Raw genomic sequence first — 18,851 nt, 5'->3', positions numbered from 1 at the left:
GTGACGAAACATGAATTTATAGTTGCGATCCCAAAACAAAGCAGCAATCGAGCGTATGGGTTTTTTGAGATGAGCTGAAACCAACCAAAGTGGCGCACGTGGAAAGTGCCTCTAAGCGAATGATTGCTTCTTTTTTTAAGAAAACTGGACACGTGGCTACTGTTGTTTTGGATAATCGTTGTACCGTAAATAGTGATCGGTACACGACCATTTGTTTGCCGGAAGTTATTGTCAAACTCCGTAAAAAAAATCGTTAACGCCGTATCATCTTGCACCACGATAATGCCAGTTCTCACACGGCCAGACAGACAAATGAATTTTTGAAGGTGAACAACGTTGACCTTATGAGCCATCCCGCGTAAAGTCCCGACTTGGCACCTTGTGACTTTTATTTATTTGCAAAAATTAAGAACCAGTTACGTGATCAACGATTTTCATCACCTGAAGAGGCTGTCGAAGAGTATGAAAAACATGTTTCAGAGTTTGTCACGGAGAGTGGCATAAATGTTTTCAAAATTAGTTTATTCGTATGAAAAAGTGCATTAACGCTAACGGAGAATATTTTGAGAAACAATAAATACATTTCTGACCATGTATAGTATTTTTTTTCTTATTCATTCCGAAAACTTATAGTGCTATCCATGTAGCAATATCAAAGGTATACCCGCTATATTGACCCCAGAATGGCGCGAGCACCTCAAATTACCAGATTTTATGTATTAATTATAAAAACTTATTATTCCAAAAAATTTAGCTTAATAGTACCCTGAACTAAAAGAAAAAACCTGAAACTTGGCCTGCTGATTAGTTCCTGAGAAATTAGACTAAATTTGTGGGTCAGAAGGGCGGGTGTATGTTAACGAATCCTGACAAATTGAGTCTTATTTCTCAAGAACCAATCAGCAAGTCGAGTTGGTTTTTTTTTAGTTTAGGATGCTATTAAGATGCATTTTTCTGGAATAATAAGTTTTTACAATAAATAAATAAAAATTGGTAATTTAAGGTACATCCGCCATTCTGATATTAATATGGTATATTTGATATTGCTATGACTTCGTTCCGATGGAAGTACAATTTCCTAAGCACAGGCACTGAACAGTACAGTTTAAGTACATTTTTTTGGTACTAAATTTGTCAAGATTCGTTAAGATATACACGCCATTCTGACTCTCACGATCGCGCTTGTACACTCACTTCATATTCAGGGTACCACTTGAAACAGTTTGCGAAGGGTGCATTGGTTAGCAGGTTTTTCATTATGCGCAGTAATGATATCGATAAAGGCTGCTCCACTATTACGAAGTAGTTTTCTGTTATTCCTGAAAAATGGGAAAGAAATTTTCGTTACAAAGCACTAAGAGCATGCACGAGCTCACTACCTCGGAAATTCTTTCTCATTAGAAATCTGCGCGCAAATCTCTGCGTTTTTGAAATTCGAACTTGACGATGGACTGTGGTGCACCTTACTTTTTCTTTCGATCAAAAAAAGATAATGACACGTTCATCTACGCGATTTGTCGTACATTACCAATATAAGTAATTTATATCCATTGGTATATTTTATTCTCATTATTGTTTTTTTTTTTGGTTTATTTATTCAATTTGACATTAAATTGACAATGATAACTAATTGTGTTTATTAAATTATTTTAATTCGTCTAAGAAATAAAATAATTTCAATAATCACTTAATCACACAAAATAAAAGTACAAGCAAGTCAATGACAAGCAAAAATAAAGGTTGATGAGGTGCAAATTCAGAACGCATTCGAAGATAAACTTTTTGTTTTGATTAAAAAAACTGTTTTTTTTTCAACACACTTCAATTGGTTTTCTTTCATCTACCATTTTCCTCGCTATAGTGAGGTGAAAAGTTGCGTGTTTCGCTCGGCAGCAAAGTTGTTTTGCGTCTCGTGCCTTGAAATCCTCGCTACACTCTCTTAGTTTCCTTAGCTTGCTCAGGTTTCAATACAAGCATTGACGTGAAACAACAAACTTTGCAATTTGCAGCCTTGCATAACAAATAACTATTGTGGGTTGTAACGGGAGTAAATGCTATCTTAGACTAGAAAAGTTAGTGTCCTTAATTGGTTGTACCGGGGATTGACGCCGCATTTTTTAATGTAATGCCTAAACTTTATTATAATAATGGATGAAATACAAAGTATTCATTATTATATATAACAAATACAACAGCAAGTCATAACTCACAGCATACAGTACATACATTAGAATAAGCCAATTTTAACAGGCGACCTTATTGCCAAGTAGGAATATCTTCCAGGACAGAAAATTAGGAGTTACTAATGACGACGCGCTAGGCAGACAGCTTGTGCTGTCGGCGGTGGATGAAGAGGTGCCAGGTTAGGTTCTCAGAAATTCAGCGTTCTAATGATCACTGTAATACTAACTAAGCTACATTTAAACGAGTTATTGAAAAATAAACGCGTAATTCACCGACAAAATTAATCAAATTTAGCAAAAATTATAATTGTACAAAATAACTGTTTTTCCAAATAATACAGGTTCTAAACTTCCGAGTGAAATACTAACTTACTGAAAATACAATATTCTTCTATAAAAGTTTATTATCATACTGTGGATAACAACCGTGTAACAACCAGCTTAATTTATTATGTATATTATTGATAATAGATTCACATTTTCAATTATGAATTTTAATGAAAATAACTAGGTACTGCCGTTTGGCGCGCGACGGCTACCCTACAGTGCGGGCTTCAAGTGCGACACCATCATGACAATTTTTTATCGAGCTTTGGCTACAAGACCTGTCGAAAATCAAAATCAGATTCGAAATTTTATACAAACGCTGAAGTCGTTGTGGTGGTCGATTCAGGACCTTACGATAACTCAATTGTCGACCGATTTCTTTTCATTTTTATTCATAAAACCCGAATCGAACATCAAGCTGTCTTATTAGAATCCGAACCGAACTGTAAAATATAAATTAAGTTGATACAGTTTTATGTCAGCAGGATTATTTGGAACTTTCATTATTACATTCGATTGTTTCCATATTTTTATTTCCACAAACCCACTACCTTCATCTTGGGTATGGTCAATTACAGAACACTGGAAATGAGATGCAATTTAGCTCTGGTGACCCATATATTTCGTTTGGTGCGTGGAGTCACGTACAACCCATATATTATCGACAATAGGTTTTTTGGTGCCTAGATGAAATTTGGTGCGAACTAACAGAAAAAGGTTGTTTGCAATATCAGCTACACGATCTAAGGTAAGTAAGTCAGCCCCTCTGCCAAGAGCGCTTAAATGTCTTAACCAAATACTTCTCCTTGACTCCTCGTTGAACATATTTACAAGCTCGGAGCTTAAATTCGTAGTTTCCCCGGGACGCTACGTTGAAACTTTGACTAGAAACATACTGTTTCATGTGTGTTTGTAACTACTGTTATTATGTGACTTGAAAAATATTCCAATATTTATAGTAATAATAATATTGCAGTAATAGTATTATAATTATGTACTTACAATGTATTTATATTTCATGCAATTTTTAAATTTTGTTTGATTTATTGTATCAATTGTATTTTTTTAATGATATAAATTTGTTTATACTTAAATACTATCCACTTAGCCCTTAGATTACTATTGCGTTTGGATATTGATCTGTTAGTAGTATGTACAAGCAGCTTATTAATAATAACGCAATAATTATTAATATTTTGAATACCCTCATTTTTTATTTACTTTCCGGAGTTTTTATTACTACTCTTATTAATATGCGTCACGGACACATTACTTCTATACCTACCATGGTGAAACTTATACACATAAGTAACTTACGGCCTCGTAACAACCTTATAGTAACTTAGCTAGACTAAAAACGTTTTATCGGTCACCTTAAGAGGTTCTAGCTTGGTTCTAAATCGTAGACGTCATGTTTGTTATGCAACTTACCAAAAGTATGCATATAGGCAGGATGGAGTTCCCAACGAGGTTTCGTCTGACCAACTATGTGAGCTTTTTCAAACATGTCACCTGTAAACAGAAACGTTTACAAATTCTGTCGTCTAAACTTTATCTTTAATCAATTTGCAGTATCTATGTATATGTATATTATTCATTGTTTGACGTTCCTCGGTGGCCCAGCGATTAATGCTGTGGGCACTAGATGAGGAGGTCTTGATAGGATCATAGGATCGGTTAGAAAAACGTACTATTCTATATAAGTCCTGATCTGGGTTTTCTGGGTAGTGTACCAGACGTCATTTTGTTTCTCTGATACATAAAGTACAGGGAATTTTTCAGTTTGAGACCAGGTGATTGGTATGGTTAGTAAAACTATTTATTAGGATCTAAAATCCCGTGTATTTGTTTTTATCAAACAAACCTTCGTTTTGGCATAGTATGAAGACAAGTATGAAGACAAGTATGGTAATACCATTCATACGCAGCATATGTGTGCACGCGCGCCGCTCTCCGTGTACAGACGCGCAAATTCGCATGATAATGAAAGGCGCGTGTGACGATCAGCCCCCGTAGTATGCCGCATCGATAGAGCGATTATATCCACATTTAGCTCTCATATTCGAGTGATAAACCGGCATTTTAAAATTTTATCACAATAGCCAACATGGCGACCACCGTGACGTCATATTTTTATGTCATCGCGAGTGCCGTGACCAATAACTGCAAAAGATTAGCACAGTGCCAAACATGGCTACAAGGTCACACCTGATTTTAAAACATGTTGACAGTTCTGCACAGTAATTTTATAAAAAGAAAAATTGAGAGCGACAAACAGATGAAAACATTTAATAAAAACAAACAAATTGATTATACATGTATTATTGGAAAAAGGTGAGGAGAACATTTTTAATACAGTTCAATACACAAGAGTAATTAGAAATACGTAAATAATAATGAATATACTGTAAAATTTGTAAAAACAGAAACTACAAAAACCTGACATTTTTTATTTCATAGTTTTCGTGGCAGATTAAACGAGAAATATAGCTATATACGCAATTTCATATCGTTGTCCTTGTTCTTCAAAATGTATAACAATAGTTCGTTACCAAATAAGCAAACTTAGCTTTATCAACTGAAATAAATATTGTCATGGGGCAGTTTATCACATATACATATAGTGCCATGCTACTCCATACACGGCAGGCGGCGGGCGCACACACAAACAAACTGCGCTGCTACGTTTGTAAGGACACTTGTCTTACTTATTACTGCGCAAATGGCTCCTAGAAAAATCATTTTATTCGGTTGACGATTTTTTCAAATTTAAAGACTGATCCGTATCGATGCAAATATTAATCTTGATTTAGCTTATCTAATGTATTAATGAATTTATATTATAATGTATTTTATTATTATATTTGCATGCTTTAGCCAAGGCTAATTAGGATTAAGTTCATCAATTTAATTTTAACACCAACATTTATATGTACCTACCCCATATATAGCGAATAAATGTGATTTGATTATGGGTTTCGGCTTCTTACAGGTGCCGTGGTCACGGCTAGTATAGTAAGCATGCGATATTAGGTGCGAAAAAAATTGTTTTATTTCCACTGTGTAGTAGTCGCGGAAGCCTAATGGTACGCGTACACTAAAACCAATTTTGTCGGCCGATGGCGGACCGAATTACCCGGACAAGTAACTCGGACGTGTATGTTACACACAACAGTGTACTACTTGTGCCGACACTGCACGTTGCCGGTATTCTGTAGTTGACTGTGTTGCTTAACAGAGTGAAGACGCGTTTTTAAAATGGAGGAAATCGAACAAATGTATCTTTTACAAAATTCATACCGCAATTTAATTCGTCGACGTCAACGTCGGCGACATCGATATGTGTGGATCAATGAAATATTTATGTACAGAAAACAGCTGGGTGAATACCACCACCTTTATTTTATTGTAATTTTTTGAATGTTTATCCCATAGGGTTGGTCTGTTATAAGCACAACTAATTAATTTTTCAATATCCATAGTTGTTTAGGTAGATAATAACACTGACTAAACAACAGAATGAATAAATTGAACTATAAATACGCTCAATTTGCACTGCAGACTGCTGACAAATCCCAACAAATTCGGACTCGACGGTTGATCGGCCGTTTTCGAGCATCATTGGACGATGAGGTCGTGTTTGTGTATGCGCTCTCTTTCTTTTACAAGTGTTTGATTCGATCGTCTGAGTTCGGCCGTCGTCGCCCGAGCAAACTTCGGCCGATGACGGATTAGGTGTAAGCGAGCCTTAAGAACTCTTCACTATTATTATCTATAGTATTATCGTATTATACTGTCAATTAAGAAATAGATATACATATTCTTTGTCAATTTTTTCTTCTTTGTTTTCTACAACCGTTTTTTTGTGTTAGGAAGAATTTATGTAATTTTCTATAATTGCTTATAATTCATGCATTCAACATGTCATGTTTTTTTTAATTTATCTTCTATATATTATGAATACTGGTTTGTGAGGCATAAAAAAATCTATACACATACCGTTCTCATTAAATGGAAACTTGACAACAACATGGCGAATTCTGCAATTAACACGAGACATTCCAATGTTATAAACATCACCTAAAACAGAGAAACATAGCTGTAATGTCTTTAAATAATAGTTGCATTGTTTAATACTTCTTTGTTTCGCACGTTGGTTACTCAGACGGGTCCATTGTTGAATAGAGAGCAATATGGTGAATTAACTAGGCTGTAATTTGTCACAATAAACCATATAAAACAAAATTTAACCGCTGAAATTACGCGGCTAACTGTAAACAGAAGCTTCCATAGCTCAGTCAGGTTAAGCCTCACAAATGAGAAAATCCTTGATAACGAGTAATTCACTCATGACGTCACAAAGAGTGTGAGCATCAGAGCACACAACACTGGACACGTCGTGCGCATTATTTATTTAATAAAACTTTCTGCCACTTTTAGCTGGGCGGGAACGTAGTACTACAAGAAAACAGGTGCACTCAAATGCAATATCAAGTTTCACACACGTTACACTGTGGTCTCACACAAACAAAATTCGACAACACTTATACTAAGTGCCAATTAGCATGTCAATAGCGATCATTCACCCCTTCCTACCACTGTATTCGTTATTATTTGTGAAAACTCTTCCATGTTCCCAGTAACGCGCCAAAGTGTTTTCGTTAGCGTATCGTGGTAGAAGTCACCTAGACTACAGATTACTGAATTAACTATTCACTACGTAAAAGATACATCACTCTCATATAAAATCGAAAATACCAAAGCTATAACAGCTTACTGAATCTGACAAATGACACCAGGCGCTAACTACGACGAAAACGCTCAGAGAGGTGAAAATAATGTTGCCCGCCGCATGCAGTCGTGCGGAACAGAATGCTGCGGTTGTACAAGTATTGTAATGTAAATAAAAGACTTGTCTGAGCACTGTCTGCGATATGCTCAGTGGTAGGCATTTATGGCTTAACCTCGAGCGAGTGATGAAGCCCTGTTTTGACCTACCAGAAAGATCTCAAGGATTGTAAACATTAGGGGAGAGATGGCTTAATTGGGGTTATTACGAACGTCTGGATTTGCCCCAAGGTCCAAGTCTGTAATTGCCCCAATCGTAATTTATTTAATTACATAATAATTCTGATGTTATGCTGGCACGTACGATTTTCATATTCCCAATAATAATATTTGTGACAGACTTCTCGAAACGATTGCGTCTGAAATTACCCCGCGTCCGTATTCACCCCACTCTCCCCTAATCACTTTCATAGTAAGGAAACAAATTAATTTTGTATTTAATTCAATCGTTCATTAAATATTTTAACTTTATTTTTTCATACATACATACATAACGTAGCAATATGCACATATATGCACACGCTTCTGTCCCATATGACTGTGTTTCAATGCTGAAAACTTTTTAATAGTGATCGTCGTCAGCTATTCCTCTCCACGTTTTTGTTCGATATAGTGAGAACATGGTCAGAACCCTATACCTCAATGTCAGTACTTCTATACTACTCTTCAGATCTGCCGTCCGCTAATTATAATGCGGCTAAATGACAAAATATTTTTAGAGATATCACAAAAAACCATAACCCACTTCTAGAATATTGAACCTGTTTAATGATATTTCAGCTATGCATCGTTAGGGTAAGTTCCGATAAGGCGAACACATTAACTAATTTCTTAACTGTCTTTGAAAGAGAATTTTGTGCTCCATTTTTGCTATTTAAAACAGATATTTGACCATTCGTCACGTAGCTGCATTTTAGTTAGTGGACAGCAGAGAGTTGTGAGACAAGTTTCGGGCTATCGTTCCTGCGTACTGCAAAGCAACTTTCGCGCCTCCAGTGTTGTTTTCTCTAAGAGCAGTTACACTTTTCGACTTTAAAAAGCGCATATGGTACGCAAATCTAGCGGCATAAAAGCGCCTGATATTAATTTCGCGCAATTTTGCTGTAATAATAAACTACAATAACTAATACTAATAACATACAATTCTTGCACCCATACATCGTATCGTCTTACCCACTATACCGTACGTACCATATTACCATAAAATAGCCTCATGTCAAAAGTGCTTTTAGCACATTGACTTACAATTATATGGACGTCGGGTCCGCGCTAAAAAGTGTCCGAACTTATAGGGCGTTAAAATCGTATACAGAGCGTCATTCACGCTTTAGTCTTCGTTTGTTCGACTGACAGCGAAGCAAGCAAAATTAGACAGAACTGCGATGACATTACAATTTAAATTCAACGTTTTAGCTTTTTCATATTCCTTCACATGTCACTACGTTTAAATAGGTTGACTTGGGACATTTTTTTCGTGGTTTTTGTATTAGACCCGTCGTCCATTTATTTGTAAGTCAATGTTTTAGCACATGAAAATCATAAAAATAATGGGTACTATACGAAACAAGTTATGTATTATGTGAAATTTTATAACTCTCGTGGAATTATTAAGCCGCTTTCCTGAATAGTTGTCATTATGTATATGTGGCCTTATTGCCTTCACCTACACCTGCGATATGCCGGTTCTACAACCACAAAGTAAATGTATTTGTGTATTTTATCACAAGTAAAATTACAGGTGAACAGGTTTCCCTGATCTTACCGTTCGGCATAATATGTGGATGAGCCGAGTGATTGACAACGGCGATCGAGTCTCTAAGATTCTTTCGTTCTAGTGTATCCAGGGTTTTTGGGTCTATTCTACAACAAAAAAATTATATTAGGTGCGAATACAATATGTACAAAAAATTTTGTTTATTCGTCATATATATAAGAAGGATTTAATTAAATATAATGAAGAGATGTATTTTTAGTTTTTAGAACACTTGTTTCTTAAGCAAATTTCTGATAATCCTAAATGGTCGAGTGGAAAAATTTATTGAGTCCTGACATCGTTTCAGTCTAACATTTCAGTAATAAATAAAAGAACTGTTATATTTATTTACACAATAATTTGTCTTAAACATCATCCGAAGTTACCTCTATTTTTCAGAATCTTTGTTGATATGTCATTGATTTATAAAGGTTATAAAGCTACCTTTTATAGCAAGAGTTGTGTAAATATCTGTGATAAAACTATTACAAGACAATAAACTTATAAATTCATTTAGTGGATGACTGTAGTTGGCCAAGCGAATGATAAAACAGAATAATAATATTGTCATCACAGTACCGGGACACGAGCATATCACAAGCTTCACATTTATGATTTAAATTCATCTGTACGCCCCTTGTAATAATAACTGCTAGAATCCATCATCTCAATCAGTCCATCTCGATGTCCTGCATGTTGTTTAAAATATTCTTTTTTTTTATATGTATGAGGAGCCAGTATTAAAATATAAACAACAATCTTATTAAAGAAATATCGTGAATAAATTGAGTGGACCGATAAAATTAATTGAGTATTTAACAATTTATATTACCTATGTATCACTGGAGCTTCAGTAAAGGTGTAGATCTCGTCTCCAAATGGATACACGGATACCATCGCATTGTCTGTCATAGCCTCTCCTGGATTAAAAATGGCTGCTACCCTGGATGTCAAAAGAACAAAAGGGAACAAAAGTACCAATAGTTCTGTCAACAGAACTGCATAACAAAACTAGTGGGAAAGAAAATTGTTCGTAATTCTGTGAAGAAAACTGTCTATTTATTAACAGAACAAATGGGAAAAAAGTACCGGTAGTTCTGTCAACAGAACTGTACAACAGAACTAGTGGGTATAATGGAAACAATCAGTTTAAAATGTAAATAATTTGTGTCCAAAAGTACATAGGGCGCACTATAAGTTTCCGGAACTGGCCACTTACATAAACAATATTTAAAAAGTAATTACAACATTTGAAAATGGAACTCTTTCGCTGTAGAACACAGTTTGTTTCATCTGACTGTCGATTGTTTTTACATTGTGGCGTCATTTTAGAAATTGGTTGTCTACACCATGGACTTAACTCTTGAAAATTTTCGAATTATGATTTTCTGCGACTTTACGAGTAATTTAACAGCTCAGCGGAGCGTCGCTCAGCTTCAAACTGCTTTTGGCGATGAAGCACCATGTAAGACGACTATTTATAGCTAGTTTGTCACTGTCACTGATTAACACGACAGCGTTTGAATTCTGTCAAACGCGGTCGTGTGAATCTCAGTGACGAATTTCGTGATGGTGGCCCGTCCACTGCAATGAACAACAAAAACATCGATGCTGTGTGCCGCATGATCAAAACAGACAGGCATATGACATACCATAAGATTCGGGCATCTTTAGGCATAGGCATGAGTCAAATACAATCAATACTACCCAAACATTTGGGTGTGAAAAAACTGTGGTTTCGGTGAATCCCACACAATTTGACGACACACGGATTTATAGTTGCGATCCCAAAACAAAGCAGCAATTGAGCGTATGGGTCTTTCGAGATGAGCCGAAACCAACCAAAGTGGCGCGCGTGCAAAGTGCCTCTAAGCGGATGGTTGCTTCTTTTTTTAATAAAACTAAAACTAAAACACGTGGCTACTGTTGCTTTGGAAAATCGTTCTGCAGTGAGTAGTGATTGGTACATGACCAATTGTTTCATGGAAGTCATTGATAAACTTCGTAAAAATAACCGTAAGCGCCGTATCATCTTGCACCACGATAATGCCAGTTCTCACACGGCCAGACAGACAAATAAATTTTTGAAGGTGAACAATGTTGACATTATGAGCCATCCTGCAGTCCTGACCTGCCTGGCCCGACCTTGTGACTTTTATTTATTCCCAAAAATTAAGTACCAGTTACGCGGTCAACGATTTTCATCATCTGTAGAGGCTGTCGAAGAGTATGAAAAATATGTTGCAGAGTTTGTCACGGACGAGTGGCATAAATGTTTTCAAAATTGGTTCATTCGTATGAAAAAGTTCATTACCGCTAACGAAGAATATTTTGGAGAAACAATAAATTCGTTTCAGACCATTTATAGTATTTTTTTCTTATTATTTCCGGAAACTTATAGTGCGCCACACGTAGCATTGAGAAAGTATTGTACAAGAAACAAACATCGGAAATCTAAATAAATAGGCAATTTAATAAGATTTCTGTGATTTATACAAGGTACACTGCTCTCATACGGCAAATTCCGGTAAATAACAATAACGTGTCTTTAACAACACTGAAGAAAGTAATTTAGTTGTTTTTCCTAAAATTGCTTATTTACATGACAACGCATTAAATTTTGTATTAACTAAGAACTATAATGTGCCAAACAACCACACCAATTGTTTGGTCTCTAACTAGAGAATGCCCTATGAGTACCAGAGCCACGTAATTCTCTCTTTGGCACTTCCTAGAACACCCAAACCAGAACCAATTTAGAAAAGTTCATTTCTCAAATTGGTCTTACCGGGAATCGAACCTGGGACCTTCGCATCCAGCGCCCACAACGTAAACCGTTAGGCCACCAAGATCGTCAAATAACTAATGGGTTGACCAAAAAGTCCATGCAGTTTATGGCACTAGCTTATGACAAAAAATAGAACTTTATAAATATTATATTCTACTGTCATTTTTCAAATTACATTTTAGCGCGCATTCTAAGAATAGGCGCGAAAGTTTTAACTTAAGGCTGTTAAGGAACCAGTCTGGTTCCATGCAGTCCAGTTTACTTGGTAAAATTCATCATGACTTACACAAGTTGAACGGCGATTGCACGGCAATACTATGAGTTGTTTTATATATAGAATTTATATAGGTACATTATTCTCTATCTCTAATCTACTAAACCTGTCACCTAAAGAGGTGACAGGCTTGCAGGAGCTGTGAGATGCGATGTGCGTGCCCACCAAGTGGCTGCGTGAGCCCATCTCTGCAGGTGCATGCGCCACACGTGTCCAGCCCAATCCCAAGGGCCATACATTCCTAGTAGGTCTTCAGTGATAGATCAGTTATAAATATCAATTCTCCTTTGCACTGAAATATAGACAACGCCAACAACTGACCTGTGTGTACGTGTCCGTATATTCCAAAAATATTTGTATTTATTGTAATAAAGATAATATTTATAACAATGCGTGCTGTTTAATTCGGTGATGTGGGGAAAAACAGTGAAATATCTGTTTTTCCCCACACTAACAAGGTAATTAAATATTAATAAGTAATTTTGCAATTTTCGTCCATTAAATAGCAACGCTCAAGTTAACTGGTCGATTTGAAGTGAAACAGTCGACGACACCCGTCAATTGTTTCGAACTCGAGGTGGCCAATCGGAGCGCAGTTGTCACAGTAATAATATGGCAGAATAGTTTTCAAACAAATTAAATGACGTTTCGTCTCTATTTCTAGTTATATACTCGATGCGCCAGCATAAGCGCTTGTCAATTTCCTCTTATGCTAAGCCTGCAGTTCCAGTGATGAATTATATTAAATGAAAAAAAAAGACAGCTATACTACCGTCAAGCATTCAAGAAATGTTAACCGATATTGCTCGAAAATTTATATAGAAATATGTGAAGTGTTATAATTATAATTGAAATTATTGTGGTTATTTCGAAATTTCGCAATGTGTTGTGTTGCTATACCATCTTAATCTATCGGGAGTCAATATTATTCACTATTCTTCAAACAACTTTGAGGAGCCATAAACCTAGTAATTTGTTAAGAATTTGAAAAAAAAAAACGGAAATGTATTTCTTATTTCTTATAAACAGTATGCTCCTTTAAAATAATCAGGGATATTTTTGTCACCCAGTCTATTTCTATTCAATATGGCACTAAACTTAAATTTGGCGTTTATTACAAGTTACTTTACGATCTAAATGCAACCAATAAAATTTAAAAACATAATAGAAAAAAAAAAACTGGTAATGTCCTCCTCCTCCGTCGGTCCCTCACTGCTGAGGATCGTGACTTTGAGCAAGTATACCGTCAATCAGTCCTCTACACTGCACTCTGTCTTTGGCTTGGTGGAATGCGACGCTTACGGGTACTGCCAGACTTTCAGCCACCTGATCACACCATCGTTTCGAACTTCGACTTCTAGGTCATTTGCCCTCAATCCTACAACTAACAATCACGCTCTCGAGACTATCAGCGCTTCTGCGTGCAATGTGACTACTAAACTGTAAAACTAAAGTAAACTGGTAATGTAATAAAAGTAAAAACGAAAACTCGAATTGTTGCGTATCTTGAAAGCTAAGACCTTCATATGCATGCAAATAGCACGTGATGATACGATTTTACTAAGAGGAAAAAGGAGTTTTCTCTTTTTCCTCGTTTAGTTTTTGAAAACGGTCTTGCAACATGTCTTGTTTATGAGAGGTAAGTCTGGCATTACTTCATATACTCAACAATGAGTTCAATTTGAATTACACGCAAACGTATCACTTATCCTCGGCACGAGTCTATGTCAAATAATGTCATAGATTTACATTGTTCTAAAAGCTTTGTCCAGAATGACTTGGTTTCGGTACTGCTTGACAATAGAATCTCTTTTAAATTATTTCCAATTCAATTGTATTCGAGCACCACTATTGGATCAATGTAAATTTGCTTTGCTTCGAAACCCTCCTTTGCACTTGTCTACATACTACGCTATATGACTATAATTAATAATTACTAACCTGTCGAAAATTGTATGGCAAGGATCGGGTACAGCTTTGGTGCCGAACTCAGTGACGACAATGCGGTTGGCGGCGCGGTTTTTGTTGAACGTGTTGGAGCGAAGAAACCGGCATTGGTACGTCACTCCGCCGTCTTGGATTCCGAACCTGATATTTGAAAAATATTTGTGCCGTTTTTGTATTTAAAATGCAAAAAATTAACCCCCACTTAGATGGTGGAACCAACGATCTTAGTTTTAACAAGTAAATTTCTGAGCTCGTGGCCCCATTCACAAATATTAACAACAAAACCTCTTTAATGAAAAAATGAAAAATTAATAGTTTACAGATTACATTGTAATTAACGAATCGGATATAGTACATCTTATCTTGTAACAAAGTTGCTACTTTTGCATTCTTTCGACTATATCCTTAGGTGTATTGTATTTTTCTAAGACCGTTATTTAATAATAAATACCTAAACTATGATAGTTTCGGGTTCGAAACGCAGAGATAAAACCTGATTCAGAAGAGTTCTAAATCGGGGTCCATGAAACAGATTATAAGAAAAATGAAATCCTTTTAAGACTTTAAAGGCCTAAAATATAGGAATGCATTAAAATAAATTGATAAAATTGAACAAAATCCAGACTTCATTTAAAATAATAAGAGATTTCCATATTATACTTAGTCTTGCCTAGTAAACAATAGGACGTACGGTAACTTTCTTTCGATAACTGTATTCTGAATAACGTTTGTAGCCTTTGCCAGTCGAGAAGTTCGAGTAGTCGTACGGGAGTGACGTCATTTCGATTCGGTTCGAATACGACAATTCGATATCACATCGAATCGGTCGACAATTTAGTTATTGTAAGGTTCTGAATAGACTCCCAGCAGTTAGAGTGAAAAATTATGACATATAACTTTTTTTCATTGCCAGGCATTGACTTACAATTATATGGACGTCGGGTCCGCGCTAAAAAGTGTCCGCACTTGTAAGGCGCTAAAATCGTATACAGAGCGCCAAACTCCGCTTTAGTCTTCATTTGTTCGACTGACAGCGCGATACTGCGATGACATTACAATTTAAATTTCGAGTAGGTTGACTTGGGACATTTTTTTCGTGGTTTTTGTATTAGACCCGTCGTCCATTTATTTGTAAGTCAATGTTGCCAGGGCAACAAGTCACACTCCCCGGCAAGGAAAACCGGGAGGTTACTAGCTCAATCTAGATCGCAAGCGTAAATGCTGTGGCAGCCTCCTAACGTCGGTCGGTCGTGTGTCGTTTAGTTCAGTCGTTGCTCGAATCGTGTCCCTAGTCATATCTTCGTTCAGCAATTCTAAAGCAGTCGTATTCTAAACCAGTATCAGTCGTCATTGGCGAGCGTACGGACGCGATTGAATATTCGCACGAAGCAAGGGATCTAGTCCCGTTCTCCATCCGACATACGTCCGAGACAATTATTGTCAAGTAAGTAATACAAGCAAATTAAAAGACGCGTGATGAGAATGAAGCTTCATACTTGACATTGTCTTTTTGATTTGGTCGTATTACCTCTTCTTCTTCCTGTCCTTATCCCACGCTAAGTGCGGTCGACATAACAATTCATAAGGTCTCTTGACTCAATCTGTTAGAAGAGAATTTGCCCCAGGAGTCCTGTCAGATCGAAGGATTTTTTTATGTTCGATATTCGTATTAATCATTTTTGCAATAAAGTTATTATTATATTATTATTATTAACACAAGCGCAGCTAAACATAGCTGTGCAAAAGCACGATTTAATCTTCACATGAAGTTTGGCAAAGTAACGCTCGAATTCCAAGAATTACCTCTATATAGACATAGTATCATTGATATAGACCGTAATATCAAGTTCTATACGCAACTATTAATGTCGGACGACCACCGGATTCAGGATTCTACTCCCGTCTCTGTCCGACACCAGTCCGTAACAATTATACTGTCAAATGAGTAATGCACGACGAAATTAAAAGACGCATGATGCGAATGAAGCTTCATACTGTACGTTGTCTTAAGATTGGTCGAGTATTACTTAGTTGACAGTAATTGCTTCGGACATATGTCAGATGGAGGACGAGAATAGTCGTCCTTGACCAAGGAGCTGTGTATTGCTTTACTTATTTATTAGTAACAGTGAAAATTATAGTTTAAACAAACCTGTGCAAAAGTGAGGCGCTGTCGAACAAGTGCTCGTAACGCATAGGGCCAACTTTGAGGGAACCGGGTCCGTTGCGAAGCAAGGTACCTCGTAACCAGTAAGGCATTTCACCTAGAAAATAATATTTACCTCGTACCTACAACACGTACTATACAGAAAAATAAGGAAAATTCTTCCGAATGTGAGGTATGTAGGAAATTAAACTATTTTTCCGGATTTATATCGCCTATATTTGTTTTTTCAAACAAACCGATGTTTCGGACCCTTTACATGTCCAATGATCACGGTTGACTGAGGTGGTACAGTCTCCAACATGTCTAATATTAATGCTTTGTTTTATTATTAAAGTATATTAAAGGTTTGTTTGAAAACACAAATATACGCGATTTAAATCCGGAAAAAATAGTTTCATTTCCTATGTGTAACAATCGCGAAAACCTAAGGACTCGATGTGAGGTAGGTATGTACTATTATTTTCGGATTACAAAAAGCACCTGAATATAACGTGTTATACGGTGTGATTTTATCAACTGGGATAGTATGGGGAAAACCGAAACCATAAGCAATGCAGAAAAAGCAGTCATATTGAACTTGTATGAATAAGTATGAAATTGTTTGAAAAACATTTTATCAAATTTGACTAACTTTTGCTGTTCCGATTTTTTCTTCCGATACAATAAAATGCTTCTTACACATCGAGTGTATAATCAGAAATAGAGACGAAATAAAGGCCATAACATTGCTGGTAACTGATAAGTGACACGTCACTTATAAATATCAACTCTAGTTTGCACTGAAATATAGACAGCGCCAATAACTGACCTTGTGTACGTGTCCGTATATTCCAAAAATATTCTGTATTTATTGTAATAAAATAATGTCTCTAACAATGGCATGCTGTTAAATTCGGTGGTGTGGGGAAATACAGCAAAACATCTAATTACAAAACAAACGGAATCAAATTTCCTCGGCAATTAAATATTAAATATGTAATTTTGCAATATGTATACGTCCATTATAGCAAAGTTCAAGTTAACTGGTCGATTAGAAGTGAAAGAATTGACGACACCCATTGACGGCGCCCATCAATTGTTTCGAATTCGGGCTGGCCAATCGGAGCGCAGTTGTCACAGTAATTATATGGCAGAATAGTTTTCAAATAAATTAAATACTTATCAGCATAAAAATATTTTTTTGTTAATATTATTCATTTATACCATTGAATACGGACAATTCACGCTTGACCAAAAAAGTTTGTCAAATTCATATTAACAAAAAAAGACCTAATGTTTTCTCAAACAGTTTCCTTGTATCTCCTAGGGTTCCCGATTTCCCCATACGGTCCCAGTTAAACAAATCACACTGATACATGGATAACGTCGCTTTTATCTCTAGTTCACACTGATCTAGCCAGTGTTTACAGAACTATCTATTGTAATCAATGTTTACAGTCACCAGAAGTTCGTTATCTGAATCACGTGCTCTTTGTAAAAAACCGGCGAACCTGCATAAGAAACTTGTTCCTGCAAGTGCAAAAAACGGAAGTGCAAGTGTCAGTGGAGAAGAAATCTACTCTTATTGAGAGTCCATGATTTGTCGTTTAGATTTAACACTTAAGGCAGTCTCCGATTGAGGAGATGCCAATCTTCCCAAACTTAACGCTACCAAAACGTAGGCGTGACGCGTAGACGCAAACGTGAAACCGACATTTCGTTGATATATCCATACCGATAGCCGACCGTTTCCAGCTACTTGGAATGGACCTGTCGCCCGATTTGACCTTCGTTAGTTACATAGAGACCATAGATAAAAATACACCCAGGAACCTTGGAATCCTTTCCAGAGAGAGGCTCTACTTCACACCGGGACAGTTACTTCCGCTGTACCAAGCGTGTTGAATGATGATTGTTGATGAACCGATAACTTCTTAAATAGCAATTCCGGACAATATCCTTCAGTTACCTGTAATCTTTCCCTCGATGGGATCATCCACCTCCTGCTCGCAAGATCGTAACCATACCTCGGAATCGAAATTTGGATACAATTGGTCGAATGAAGACATCTTTTGTGTTTATTGAACTGAAAACTGAAAGATTTCGTTTAAGTTTATTTCTCTCAATATTACAAACTTCATACAAATACAATTACATGTCATTTTATACTACCCTTCGAAAAGTGAACGTCAGTTTACAAAATAATTATTATATAAATAGTACACAATTCCTCCTCCGCGGCCAAACGGTTACCATGCCGGACAACCACGCAGAGGTCCCAGGTTGGATTCCCGGGCCAGGAGAAAAAAATGATGGCCTACATCAACAAAACGTAACGAATTTATCCCATGAAACAATTTGACTGTAAGAAGGCGTTAAGTGAATGGTTGAAAACCCTTTCTTATGAGGAAGTGGAAAATCTCTTAGAACGCATACCTTAATTAACAACACTACAAATCATTTAAATACATAACATGCATACGCGCGCAGGTAAGCACACACGCTCACACACACACTCTCTCTCTCTCTCTATCTCTTCACACACACACACACACACACACACACACACACACACACACACACAC

At 36.5% G+C, this 18,851-nt stretch overlaps 1 protein-coding gene across 3 annotated transcripts in view; it reads right to left on the bottom strand.

Moving 5' to 3' along the window:
• The window catches only part of LOC113226955 (carotenoid isomerooxygenase-like), a 34,002-nt gene that overhangs the window by 7,045 nt on the left and 8,106 nt on the right, over positions 1 to 18,851 (bottom strand). For 2 of the 3 annotated variants that reach the window (XM_026459771.1, XM_026459773.1), the window contains exons 2-9: positions 18,236 to 18,359; positions 16,273 to 16,384; positions 14,115 to 14,261; positions 9,944 to 10,054; positions 9,121 to 9,218; positions 6,510 to 6,590; positions 3,942 to 4,022; positions 1,195 to 1,319 (exon numbers count right to left, since the gene is read on the bottom strand). In XM_026459771.1, coding sequence (XP_026315556.1) covers positions 1,195 to 1,319; positions 3,942 to 4,022; positions 6,510 to 6,590; positions 9,121 to 9,218; positions 9,944 to 10,054; positions 14,115 to 14,261; positions 16,273 to 16,384; positions 18,236 to 18,335 — 855 coding nt within the window. In that variant the 5' untranslated portion in view covers positions 18,336 to 18,359. The remainder of the gene's footprint in view (positions 1 to 1,194; positions 1,320 to 3,941; positions 4,023 to 6,509; positions 6,591 to 9,120; positions 9,219 to 9,943; positions 10,055 to 14,114; positions 14,262 to 16,272; positions 16,385 to 18,235; positions 18,360 to 18,851) is intronic. The other variant, XM_026459772.1, reaches the window with a different exon arrangement.

This window comes from Hyposmocoma kahamanoa, unplaced genomic scaffold, assembly GCF_003589595.1.
Source record: "Hyposmocoma kahamanoa isolate Upper Pololo Valley unplaced genomic scaffold, ASM358959v1 202, whole genome shotgun sequence".
Lineage (NCBI taxonomy): Eukaryota > Metazoa > Arthropoda > Insecta > Lepidoptera > Cosmopterigidae > Hyposmocoma > Hyposmocoma kahamanoa.
The sequence above is the reverse complement of the archived record's forward strand: the minus strand, read 5'-3'. Positions and strand labels throughout refer to the sequence as shown.